The sequence below is a fragment of the Aegilops tauschii genome, chromosome 2 (assembly GCF_002575655.3).
Source record: "Aegilops tauschii subsp. strangulata cultivar AL8/78 chromosome 2, Aet v6.0, whole genome shotgun sequence".
Taxonomy (NCBI): domain Eukaryota; kingdom Viridiplantae; phylum Streptophyta; class Magnoliopsida; order Poales; family Poaceae; genus Aegilops; species Aegilops tauschii.
The window spans coordinates 6,963,290-6,977,168 of NC_053036.3; the positions used below are offsets into that span (position 1 = coordinate 6,963,290).

General features: G+C 47.6%; 1 protein-coding gene across 1 annotated transcript; it reads right to left on the bottom strand.

Moving 5' to 3' along the window:
* Window positions 1–205: 205 nt before the first annotated feature.
* Window positions 206–5,419, bottom strand: LOC109751220 (TOM1-like protein 1). The gene is made up of 4 exons (XM_020310109.4): window positions 5,110–5,419; window positions 3,371–3,913; window positions 1,606–1,851; window positions 206–930 (listed from the first exon to the last, which is right to left on the bottom strand). The coding sequence occupies exons 2-4, from the start codon at window positions 3,887–3,889 to the stop codon at window positions 496–498; spliced, it is 1,200 nt and encodes a 399-aa protein (XP_020165698.1). The 5' UTR covers window positions 3,890–3,913; window positions 5,110–5,419; the 3' UTR covers window positions 206–495.
* Window positions 5,420–13,879: the final 8,460 nt, after the last annotated feature.

Sequence of the window (13,879 nt, forward strand, 5' to 3'; positions counted from 1 at the left end):
CGAGCGCTAACTCAAACTCGCAATAAGCGAGAAATAGGTTGCCTCAAAAAAAAAGTTAGCGAGAAATAGGCTTAGTGATGGCATATCTATACCTCAGGCTTATGATGTGAGGCCTTAAGATAAAATTATCAATATGATATCCAGCCAAACATAATATGTGCAAGTGTAACTGGAGAAGTGGCAGCAATAATTGTTTTCCAACAACTGTCGAAAAAACATTCGGTGTAAGACTATATTGATGCAGAATTTGACAAGGACTACATAGATTGATTTGAGATGCATCCACGAAACCAGAAGATGATAAGTGACTGATCAACGCGACAAACCGCGGAGCACAACTACTGAGCTACCGATGATCGATCGGGTGCAGCAAATAAGTTGACGAACGACCTGAACCCTAATGAATGCCCAATCCTCTACTAGATGAAATACAGTCAGACGCCATTCTGCGGTAGTCTAAAACTCGCAGTGCCTTCTCATCCCAGGAACTGGTGTTCAGAGGTTAATCAGGTCATCTTTCTTCATGTCCTGCTTTTGGGCCCCATCTGCATCCTCCTGGGAGGAGCTGCTGTCCCCTCCCTTCTTGCCGAATATCATCTCGTCGAGGTCATCGAGCATACCGTCGTCTCCATCCGGCTTTGCTCGAGAACCGGCCGGTTTTCTGACCAGGGCCTCTTCGCTCCCGACGGCAGTGGCATCCTCATGTTCCGCTTCTGCGGCGATCGGTATGGCCAACGGCTCTTGTTCCGCGTGCGCTGGCGCCACGGGTTTCTTCATCTCTTCGTATCTGGATAGCACTTTCTGGATCTCGTCGTTCACGGTCAGGGCCTCCAAGAGCATGGCCTCGTTGTCCCCAGCCGTCTCCACGAATCTCTGGATGGTGTGTTGGGATTGGTAGCATTGTTGCACAAGGGTGTTCGTCAAGTCGTCCTGTGCAAGTAACAGAACTAGTCAAAACATAATACTAGCTCTTCACCATTTGTAACAAAAATCTACCTCAAACCAGTAAAATTAACATGTAAAACATAGTCTGATTACTGAAGTAAGTAGTCCATGTTGCACAATATTTTGAACGCACGCCTTGCTTTCACACAAGTTCAAATATACCTCCAGTGAATGCAATCACTGTCAAGGAACATAGCATCAAGCTCAATTAAGCATTAATGAGTGTCTTTTCAATTCTGATTTATAGCTAAATGACTGGCAAAATGACAAAACCAGTTTTTGTAATGTATCGCAAACTTGCTCCATTAGGACTTGCGATAGCTCAGAAAATTGCAGTGATGTTGTCTTGGAATGGTAGATGATATGCATTTAGAAAAAAAAATTGAATGCTTGAATAGAACATATTAAGGAACAGAGTGGAACTTCAGAGTTCAGAGTATCTCATAAACAGAGTACTACGAGCATGAAATAGAATAAATATAACACAAGGCACCGGCAGCAGAACCAAATAATAATAATGCGCTACTGGTATTTAAATAAAACGTTCACCGGAAAAAATCCATGAAGAACCAGTCCAGCTATTGTGTGAAGTGAACTAGTGTACTCCAGTCAAAAGGTATTTATGCGAACTTGGAGGAAGCTACACAAAGTCCAGTTTACCTGCAAAGCATCCTGCTGAGGGAAAGATGAAAAAACGGTTGAAAGAAGCTCTATGCTGTTACGCGCAACATCAAAAGCTTCCTTTGTTTCTTCGGCAGTATATGTATGCATATGCACATCTTCAAAGGTCTGTTGCGTGAAGTTTGCACCAGCTTCAGCTTCAGCAACTGAGCGTGGTGGAGTAAATATGGGGGCCAAGCTCTCATTGTCGCGTCCAGGAAACCGCACTCCTCTTGATTTCAGACTCTACAGAAAATATATATTAGCTAGTTGTCCACTCCACTGCCTTGGTTACTAAAGCATAATATATTTTTCACTTAAAAGATAAATCATATGGATTTACAGTACTGCCATCAAACTGGACACCGAAACAACGAATTATTTGACTCGAAAATTTCTTGAGTAGATGTCAATGCTGCTGCCAAAATTTGTTCACCCCAATTTCTTCAACCATGAAGCCGTGAAAAATATGGCCACCACAAATTATCACTCTTCCCTTCTAAAACACAAAAGTATGAAACATATTAAAGCACAAAAGTGAGAAGCGTAAAGTAACAAAGCACTGAGCTTATTGCATAGTATTGTACTTTCTTACTTACAGGTATTAAGGGGGTGGTACAGTATAGGGAATGACCAAATGATAACAGTGGAATGATTCATGCTGCCAAGATCGTCACTCTTCCTTCAGACTGACGGAAGCTTCTTTTTTATAGTGGAGATTGACGGAAGCTAATAGTATGTTAGTGGATCTAAATGTGCAATTTTAAATATTTACCGTGATGCACCCAATTTTATCTGTAATTCAAACAACAATTTCATTCTGAAGTTGTTTCATCTCATGATAATTCGAGATAAAACCGGGTGCTTCCCTCTATCTTCGATCTTTGAAAAGCACCAACTAATTGATGGCATGTGCTTCTACTTAACTGTTGCTTCCACACTATCATTCCATCATCAAAATTTAAGATGAAGTTCAGTTTTTTTCTGAATTTAGTGCCTACTATTTGTTCCTGTTGACTACAGCATGACAGTTTCAGAAATGACTGCTTCAGTACCCCCTAGGTTCCACACAGTAATTATGGACTTAAATTACTTCTATAACATGTTGATGTTTTGGTAGAATATAATTTAGTTATTCTCTATATGGTTTGCGTCTTTTTTCTGAAATAGTCATGACATATAGTTTTCAGGTGACAACCAAAAGGGGTGAAGCCAATATAATGCAATCAAATTAACCATGCATTCCTCAACTACTGCTTTATCTATATGTGAATATAAAGGTTAATTTAGTAGGTCAATATACCCATAAAACTGCTCAAATTGTGTGTATTTCTAGCATTATGTTGAGTTCTGAAGGAAAGTACTGAGCATTTTTATTTGACTAGTAGCCAAATTTCAGAGATGTACTATGTCATTACCATTCTATAAATCCACAGTATTTCTTCTAACTGGGTAATTTGTATCTGTTCTGTTCATCATCTTGAGCTAAGACTCTTATATATATATTGATCTTCTTTTCATCCTACGTCTCAGCCATAATCTGTCGATATCCTACCAAAAATCACATGCTGGCTACCCATTCATGCAGGTATCTTCAGTTACTTCAACCTTTTGGTCCTAAATTATTGTTTTCTGTACTTACATTGCAAAGCACATCACGCTATTTGGGCCAACTTTTCATTGACCAAGAAATGAAAATATAGACTCTCATTGCTACGAGACAGAATCAGGCAACTAGAATGTGATACAACAATTCTTCAGGTACCTTGTATGTCTCCTCATAGACCGGCAGGTAGCGGAGCTCCTCGCCGGACTCTCCCCAAGCCTCAATCAGCATAAGCGCCTTGTTCCTGTTATTCACCACGGTCAGTGGATCATCCACCAACCTGACCATCTCATCGAGAACCCTCTCGGCGGCGACCTCGGAGAACACCTTCTCGCAGTTCTTGGTGACGGTCTCGAGAAGGGACAGGGTGAGGAACTGAACCCTTGCATCCTTCAGCACGAGCCGCTTCTTGACCCCGCGGACCAGATCCACGCTGTTCACCTTCCCGGCGTTGATCAGGTCGCAGATCTCCAGGTTCATGGCCCAGTCGGGCCCCTCCAGGGTCTCGGAGGTGGCGTCCTCGACGATCTTGTCGGCTGGAGTCTGCCCCAGGAAGAGCTCCCTCATCTTGAAGCTCATGGAGCTCATGCCGGCCGTCATCTTCTTGCCGACCTCCGTCCCGGTGATCTTCAGCTGCTCGCTCAGCGCCGTCACCTTCTCCATCAGGTTGTCGCCCATCTTCTTCGCTGCTAATTAAACCACCTGAATTTTCATCATCAAAGCAAGAAAATAAAATTCAGCAAGGGCCATGGTATATATATAACCAATGTCAAACTTGTGCAAACCCATGGCCTTTGGCCTGTCTGTCAATTATTTACAGACAGCATTGTTCCTACAACTGAATTCAGTGAAAACAATTGCACTACCAGGCACCGTTCAGATAGATTCGGTATCAAATTTGAACAGGCCAGACATCTCCTAGCAGTAGGCAGTAGTAAAATCAAGATATCAATTTCAGGGGCAGTAGTACAATCAAGATACCAATTTCAGGGGCTGGCATGCAGGAAAACTGATTTCGGGAAATAAGATGCCTCTAGCATTGCTACTTGGCAATAACGGTGCTACCTAGACAAAAACAATCACGCTGTCAGGCACAGTACATCTGGACTAGATTCACAGTTTCAAATTTGAACAGTCAAGACATGTGCTACCTAGCAGTAGTACAATGAGGGTACCAATTTCAAGGGCGAGGCGTAAAGACAAATCCTTTTCATCATCAACACAAGAAAAGAAATTCAGCAAGGGCCATTGTATAATAACTAATGTCAAACTTGTGCAATCCCATGACCTGTGTCTGTCAATTATGTGCTGCAGTTGGGCCGTGTTGCTTTATATATAAAGCGGGGTGGAAGCCTTTTTTCGGTAATTATGTGCTGCAGCATAGCTCCTGCAATTGAATTCAGCGGCGCTACCAGGCACAGTGCAGCTAGATTCACAGTGTCAAATTTGAACACTAGTAGAATCAAGACACCAGTTTCAGGGGTGGGCCTGAAAGACAAACTGTTTTTGGAAAAATGAGGGAATCCCTCCGGCCTCTGCTGCTTCAGTTGCCCTAAGCGAGGAGGAGTAGTCATAGACTCTGTGGTGCTACAGTACATGTCAAATTTGAATGAACAAGAGACAAAAGGGCCCAAGACAAGAGAGAACAAATCGAGTCAAATTTGAACAGAGTGCAGGAGCTAGGTTCAGTGTCAAATCTGAAGAGTCGAAACATGTCTCCTCTACCAGGGGCTGGTCCGGTCCAGAGGCAGGTGGTCTGCTTCTACTGGCAGCTAGCAAATCTGCATCGAACGCCTACGACTAGAGGAGGGCGTTGACCGAGGGGGGAGCTCCAAAACGGCGCGCGCGGGGGGCGGCCGGAGGAAACCAAGACGGAGGTGGGAGGGGGGAGAACTCACCGCGGCCGGGGTCCGGGGAAGGGGGTAGCAGACCAGATCAGATCTGGCGGGCGGCGGCGGCGGCGGCGGAGACGAAGAGAAGCAAGTCAGCGGCGGGGCGGCGGCTCCTCTTCTGCTCCTGCCGAGTTCCCTTCCCACACACGTGCGGCCGCAGACTCACTCGAGAGAGCACTCCTACTCACGGACGCAGCTTCCGTGCCTTTGACATGTGGGCCAGCCACCTGTTAGACCCGCATGTCATAGGCACAAGACCTTAAGGCACCCAAGCGCAGTCCCCTACTCATTCAGGAGAGCCGTTTTGGACCTGCCTGAACACTAATACTCCCTCCGGTGTAAGGTAGTATAATTTTGATCACAGTGACCAAGGCACATAGTTACAACATGTTAAGACGAAATTACCCTTGACCAAGGCATCTCTAACGACGACCCACATATTTTCTCCCGCAGACAGGGGGACCAGTCCGTCGTGAACACCGCGGCGGGTTCCCATAAATTCTCTCCCGCATCCGCCACAGAACACCGCGGCAGGCTCCGAGGAAGGGGTAGCAGAGCAAACCAGACCTGGCGGGCGGCGGCGGAGACGAAGATAAGCAGGTCAGCAGCCGGTGCTCATGTTCTGCTCCTCACAGTTCCTTTCCCACAACACGTGCGGCCATAGACTCACTCAAGAGAAGAGTCGTTCTGGACCCGCGTGAACAGTAATGATTTTTTAAGAAAACTATTAACAAATTCAACACAAGGGCCTCTTCGGAGCCCCTCCGCTCCCGGAGCTGCAGTTGAAAATTGGGCAGCGAGAAAACAGGTGGTCCACGGATTTTGCAAAGCTGGTGGATTGCCGAACAGCTCCCAAATCCGAAGAAAAAAGATTGATGGCAAACATAAACGTGAGTTATTGAGATGACCTTTTCTATTGGTTAAAACTGAATTCCAAACTAGGGCCATGCTAAATGAATAGCCGATACATCATTTTAAGATTGACGAAGTCTTCACATCTCCTTCACTAAACATACATCGTCGAAAGTCATGAAATAAATTCAGAAAAATACAAGACCATGAACCCTCCTAATCTATAGCCGCTGGCGGTGATCAACGGAAAGATAACAGTATAAAGTTCTGGTATACAAAACGCCAGCGACCCACGAGGCCACGACCATAACAGAAACAGGAAACAAGATGCTCGACTCAAAACACCTACGGGCCAAAAACCTGATAACACCTTTTTCAGCACCCACAGCCAAAAGGGCACCAAGTTCACAGAATACACCATTAGACAGCAACAAGAGCAAAAAAGACCCAGCAAAACAAGACCGTCGCGCGTGAGAGAGAACTATATATGCTGGATATTCACCACCTCGAATCATCAGGCTCCACTGAAACATCCAGGAACTTCAAGCCGCCAAGCCCAGAGACACGGCCCGATCACATCACACAAGGATCGACGTCCGCCCGCCGCTGATTCGACAGAGATTTACGTTGCTTCACTCAGCACTGCCTGGATCCCCCGCCTTCACAGCAATACCTTCTTCGTTCTTCAGCAAACCTGTCCAGTAAGACAAGAACGAGCAAGCGGTAAAGATGCATGGTTTCAATCGGAGTGCGCATCACATGGTTCTCAAAGGCGACTTTACTCCGAGTACACCAAATTCCCCCAACAAATACTCCCTCCATGTCCATCAATTTGGGACTGAGGGAGTATCAGCCATGCAACGTATGTAAAAAAAATTCCCCTCCAGGTAAGAAGGCATACAGCCAGCCAAGAAATACTCTGCCATAAACTATTGAGACGTCCCTTACATACCAAGCAATTCTCAGAGCATCTAGTTTACCACTCACTACTCGTACAAGAAAGGAACAGAATCCATACATACATTGTCTAAACATAAGAGAAAGGAATAAAGGCCCTAGCTTGCAGCCCCTGCTAGGCATCTCATCTCATCTCATCTCATCTCATCTCATCTCACCTCCTCTCATATATTGAGCACATATGTATATATGGTGACTTGGAGGAAAGCGTTATGGTCTGGATATGATCAGATGATATAGGCACACATAAAATCCCTCAAAAATAAGAAGTCCACGAACGCATGCGAGGTACTGCTCGGAGTCAGCAGGTATCCCTTGATGTGCCAGTTCCAGTGATTTTTTCGAGCAACCAGTTCCAGTAATTTTCACATACTAGTACATTATATTTCGCTAGGTTTGTGCTGAGAATCAAGTAATTCAAGACCCAAATTTGCATCAACAAGGTCATAATCATACGAATAAGAGTGAATTTTGGTTTTTACCCCTATACTTTTAGGCCCTCTTTGATTCAAAGGATTTCTAAAGGAATTTGGGAGGATCCTAATCTTTAGGAATGTTTCCAACATGGGTTGTTTGATTCGAGGATTACTATCCATATGAATTTTTCCATAGGATTCAACTAGTTTTCATAGGGAAATTTTCATGCACTCCAACCTCATGTGAAGAATCCAATGTTTTTTTGCGGCGCACAATCAAACACTCATACTAATCATGTAGGATTGAAGATGACATGCCACTCTATTCCTCTGTTTTTCCTATTCCTGTGTTCTACAAATCCTGAGAATCAAAGAGGCCCTTAAATTAGGGTGTGGCCTTGGATTTAGGGGTAGATAGTCAGTGGAAATATGTGATCCCAATCCAGTTGCTGCATTTAATCCATTCTCAACTGCACATTTGTATGTCCAAACAGCTCCTAAACGGATTGCAAGAATTTTTCAAAAAAAAATGATACCTGGTGTATAATCTGACAAAAGTACTTTAGTCATCATGAATTAATTCTCTGCTATCCACCGTACGTTATTTTCTTGGTTATAAATAGGCTACCTAAGCTAGCTAGCTGATTGCACCTAATTTGCAGATACCGCTGATGTGCGTGCAGTTGCAAATCTAGATCGAGAGAGCTAGCTAACCAGCATTGGTCCGATCAAGCTAGAGTACTTGCGTCCATGGCAGAAGCTTCAATGCACACTACCGTTATGCAAGTATTCAGCAGTTCAGAAATCCATGTGTTGATTCTCTTGAGCTTTGCTCTGCAACTATTCCTCTTCTTCTCGGGCGGCCTTCGGCGCCGCCACTGCCATATGCTGCTTACGACCTCAATATGGCTGTCTTACCTGTCAGCTGATTTCATCGCGGCATATGCGCTGGGCCACCTTTCACGCCAGTTGTCTACCACTTGCACCACAAATGACAATGATCATCATAAACCAAGACCAGCACATCAGCTCAGGCTCTTGTGGGCACCTTTCCTTCTTATCCACCTTGGAGGGCAGGACACCGTGACAGCCTTTTCATTGGAGGACAATGAGCTGTGGTTGAGGCACCTGCTGAACCTGCTAGGCCAAGCATGCCTGGTCATGTATGTGTTGTGGAAGTCGGTGGCATTGGCACACTACCAACTTGTTATCCAGGCTGCATTTCTATTTGTTGCCGGGATCATGAAGTACGGAGAGAGGATTTGGGCACTCAAGTTGGGGAGCCAGAAAGGCCTGAGGACCTCCACTAGCGGAGAAGCAAAGAAGGCATCCCTGGAAGTAGAGGAAAGTGGAAAATATATTCGGACATATCAAGCAATTATCAAGTATGCTGCTCTTCACACCAAGGGAGCCGTGCGGGGTATATTCGCTGGACAGGCTATCTACGACATCGAAGAGCACACTCGTGGTAAATTTCTACATGGACATCTCTATGCTCTGAAGCATCCACAAGACAAGTTCAAGAGAGTGGAGATTGAGCTTAGTATAATGTATGACAGCCTCTTCACGAAATCCCGGGTGATTCAAACAACGGCCGGCGCCATCCTTCGGTGTGTCTCCCTCGCCTCCACAGTGGTTGCCTTTGTGCTTTACGTCAAGATGATGATGAGTAGTAGTGTCAATGCTGAGGAGCACACAACAGTTGCATACAAGGACGACTATAGAAGAAGTGGAATTGATGCTGCCATCACCTATACATTATTTGTTGGAACATTTTTCCTCGAAGCTTGCTCATTCTTCATCGTGATGATGTCGCCGTGGGAGTGGCCATTCTTGGAAGCTCGAGCTGGATGGTATAGTCGTGTGCTGCTCAACCGAGTGGCATGGCCAATCTTCATGAAGATCCAACCAGAGACCAAGCCATGGTGGTCAAACTCAATGGGGCAGTACAACTTGTTTAGCTCCAGCAGGAGCATGTCAGCTGAAGGCCACAGGAGGTGGAATAGAACCATCAGCATGGCAAAGAAGATGGCAGGCGTGTTTGGAGCTACTGATGCATGGAACAAGATAAGCAACACCAAGCACACCCAAGTCACGAGGGAGATCAAGGATCTCATCCACGGCTTGGTAGGCTTTGCGTCGGGGGTACCTCAATCCATCCCTGTTCCAAGGACTTATAAAGTACTATTGTCTCTCTCCTTCGAGGAGTCCTTGTTGACGCTACACGTTTGGACAGACGTGGTGCTAGAAGGCGGCCAAGTCGACAATGGTGACATATAGCAACCCCACCACCCAAGACCAAGAGGCAGCAAGGCGGCAATGTCTTATGGATACCTGCAAGAGACTATCTGACTACATGGTGTACCTGATGGTGACGCACCCTGCCATGCTACCCACCAGCGCCAACGTGCAGGATCTACTGGCCAAGGCCTCACGGTGGGCCAACAATGCATCCAGCATCGAGGATTTTCTTTATGAGTTGGGGAGATTTTATGTGTTTAGAAATGATTTCTGGCACTTGCAAAGAGGGGTGCTGGAAAGCCAAAGAGGCATCCACGCGGAGCTTGAGAGACTGGAGCAGGTGTGGGTGAGGATGCTGGTCTACGCAGCCGGAAAATGCCGGCCAGAAGAGCATGCCCGAAGGCTGAGTGCTGGGGGAGAGCTCATCACCTTCGCTTGGATGCTCTCCGCGCAACAGAACCTCAGTGTCAGTCTTTTCTCAGGACAAACCGTCCCAGGAGCAAATCTTTTGGAATTTGAGCCATCTGCAAATTAAGATGGATCGATCAGGACTTAGTTCATTACTACATACTCCACTCAATTACTTGCCTATTAGCCTCTGTTGTATCATCGTCTATACATTTATGAGTACTACAGTTAGTGGCGCTGTATTTCCTTGAACAGCTAATACCGTCCCCTTTTATTTGGTACCTAGTATTTGTTGGTGAATTTGGTGTTGCCACCCCATTGTAAACCGACTAGTACTACTTCCATTATTCCTTGTTTAATTAACTCATTTGTATATGCTACCAAAGAAAAAAGATGACCACTGAATTCATTTGAAAGAAGTTTCTAATGATGTTTTTTTTGTGACATATAACTCGCATTTCGTTGGTCAAACTGGCGATCTAGAAATACACATGGCCCTTTTATTTTAAACCCAAGCTTGACATACGCTACATTTCATCGGCTCCATCCAAGCTCCAAAGCAACTAAATCCACCAAAAGAAACATCAAATAAAGTGACAAAACCAAACACCTGCTCCTCTGAATTGGAAGTGTACATTCCAATTTCGTATTGAAAGCAATGAGGTTGCTGGGGGAGTTTACTCTTGTTAGGAATGGGCAACTGACTTTGCTAAGGGCCAAAGGCCAATACATATACATGTGTGGTAAAGTGCAGGAAACCCCTTATACAATGGAGATAAACCGAAAAGAGACTATACACATCTAACACCCCCCCCCCCCCTCAAACTCATGGTGGATCAACAACACTGAGTTTGGAGAGGAAAAAGGCATGCTGCGCTCGAGTCTGTGCCTTCGTGAAGAAGTCAGCCAACTGTAACTCAGAGGGCACGTAGTGAAGAGCGAGAGTCTGATCCTGCACAGCAGCATGCACGAAGTGGGCATCCACACCGATGTGCTTAGTGAGCTCATGCTTCACTGGGTCACGCGCAATACTGATAGCACCAGTACTGTCTGACAGTAAGGGAGTCGAGGTAGCAGCAGAGACACTGTTGAGTATATAACCATTAGAGTCACCCGCCCAGGAGGGGCCGGGTTACGTCATAATGCTCATCACGTGAAGCCCAGTACCAAGATTGAGGATGGCGGGTCAGTAATGGGCTTAAGACCCGGAGATGGCTTAAGGCCCGTAGTGATAAACCGCCGTTATGGTGAAACTTGTAGTGTAAGGCAAGAATAGTTAAGAGTCCGAGCCGGACACTGTTATAAGCCGGCCGGGACTCTGAGAGCCGCTGGGCGTCAACCTCTCTATATAAAGGGACGACCCGGCGGCGGTTCAGGGACAAGTAAGATCAAATCGATAACCAGGCAGGGCGGTTTAGCTCCTGGTCGTCGAAACCCTAATCAATACAACCTCAACTGGACGTGGGCTTTTACCTTCACTGTAAGGGGCCGAACCAGTATAATCCTCGTGTCCTTTGTCCCGCTTAACCCCTTTAAGCTTCCTAGCTGCGATGGCTCCACGACTAAGTCCTTGCACGAGGACATCTGCCGTGATAATTCCACGACAGTTGGCGCCCACCGTGGGGCTGGCGCACGGTGGATTTGAGTTCTTGAAGGGCAGCTTCGAAGGGCTCAAGGGATACGCTGTGGGCCGGATGACCAAGAGTCGTCGCGGCAAGCTCTACATCGACGATGCAAACTGGGGCCCCGACGCCGGCTCAATCGAGTACGGGTACCGGGTCCCCTTCGGCGGAATCCATGTCTTTATTGGCAAGATTGGTGAGCCGGGCCTTGAGCCGGACCTCTGCGCCGATCTCATCGAGACGGCTCAGCGTGCACGACCCGCCCGAACCCTGCCTGCCTTGAAGCATGCTTTCGTGGGATGCGTCCATGGAGGACTCTCTGAAAGATCTGGATCTGGCGAGGAGACGGCCGCTCGCTCTGATGGCGAGTCATCCACAGAGGAGACCGACTCGTTATACCAACTTCAATATGGCAGGCTCAGGGGTTGTTCCGATGGCGACAGTATTCCGGACCCCTTCGAGCCGCCGAGCCGGGTTGGAATCTTCATGGCTGGCGCACAACCTGTTCAAAACCCCGCCGCCAGGGCAGGAAGCCCTGTGCCCTCGCCGGCTCAGGTGCTGGTGGATCTCACAGACAAGATGACGGCCCTGTTAACCGCTACGGTCGCCCCAGCGGATCAAGCTCGGCATGACGCGGAGGTGGCACAGTTAAAGTTGGATCTAGCAAAAGCCAAGGAGGATCTGGCGGCGGAAGGGGTCAGGATGGCTGCAGAGAGGGCGGCTCTCGACGCCCAGACTCAGCTGATTCAGGCACAGTCTTTCCGGCTCACGATGGATCAGAACGCGTCCAATGAGGTCATGAGAAGGAGGCATCAAAAGGCCCAATCTCGACTCCCTCCGGTTTACGATCCTCAAAACCTCTTCAACACGCCTGGTGCAGGGCCCAGTAACCCGCCAGAGATCACGACGCCCGGGGCTGGAACGTCAATTCAGCCCCAAGTGATGGGGCCTCCCCGGGTGAACGCTGCCCCGCCTCAGTACGTGCCAATACCACCAGGTCATTATGCCAACCCGTTGGAAAACATGGTCGCCGCGGCGGCGCGACTGGAGGCTCTCCTAATCGATGGCGACTCTCCAACGGCGGTTGAAACCCGCCGGGTCAGGGAACTCCTTCAGACGGCTCTGGCGCAGCAAGAGGCATATTCTTATAGCCGGGACAGGATTCATTCAACCCCTCGTCCAGGCCGGAGCCCGAGTTATAGCAGACACATGGTCTCAGCGACCGGCTCAAGCAATGTCCGACGCCATGACTTGCCTCCTGGCCACGGCCCGGCTCATAACGGAGCCTTTCACGCGGTAGACCAAGACAGAGCACGGCAAGAGGCGGAGCAGGCGCCTCAGTTGACGGCTTACCAGCCACCCCCGGCTTATCCGACGGCTTCTGTCGATGCGGGTATACCTACGAGGACTGGAGGTGTCCCTTGTCTGGTGCCGGCTCTCCGTAATGAACGTCTGCCCAAAGATTTCAAAGGGCCTAGGAAGGTGCCTAATTACACGACTGATTTACAACCCGGAGCATGGATCGAGAGTTACGAGATGGCCATGGAGTTGCTGGAGGTCAGTGAAGCGGCCGGCTTACGCCAAGTTCATGGCACGGCCGTGTTACGTGTATTTGCAGCTCAAGATGCCGGGTCACAATGGGACCATTACGGTTCATGGCAGCCGAAAGATAGCCTTGGAGTGTGAGGAAGGTGACGCGGCTTACGCGAAATCTGTTTGTGCCACAGAGGAGTTGAAGTTTTACAAGGACAATGTTGACCCGGCAGATATGACGTCTTTGAAAAAGCCAACCACGGAGCATGAGCCGGTAATGAAATTTAAATCAGCTGATGAGACTAAACTTGTTGACTTTGTTCCAGGTGACTCATCTCAGCAGTTCAGCATCAGTGCCAATCTGGATCCGAAATAGGAAGGCGCGCTCATCGAGTTCATCCGTGAGAACAGGGACATCTTTGCGTGGAAACCTTCTGACATGCCAGGTGTACCTAGAGAACTCGCTGAGCACACTCTCAACATTGATCCGAGATTTAAGCCGGTCAGGAAATTCCTCCGGCGGTTTAATGAGGAGAGGCGGAAAGCCATCGGTGAGGAAGTAGCCCGGCTCTTGGCGGCCGGGTTTATTGTTGAAGTTTTTCATCCAGAATGGTTAGCTAACCCGGTGCTCGTGCTCAAGAAGAATGGCACCTGGCGGATGTGTGTGGACTACACGGATTTAAACAAGGCTTGTCCGGCTGATCCTTTTGCTCTCCCCCGTATTGATCAGATTATTGATGCTACGGC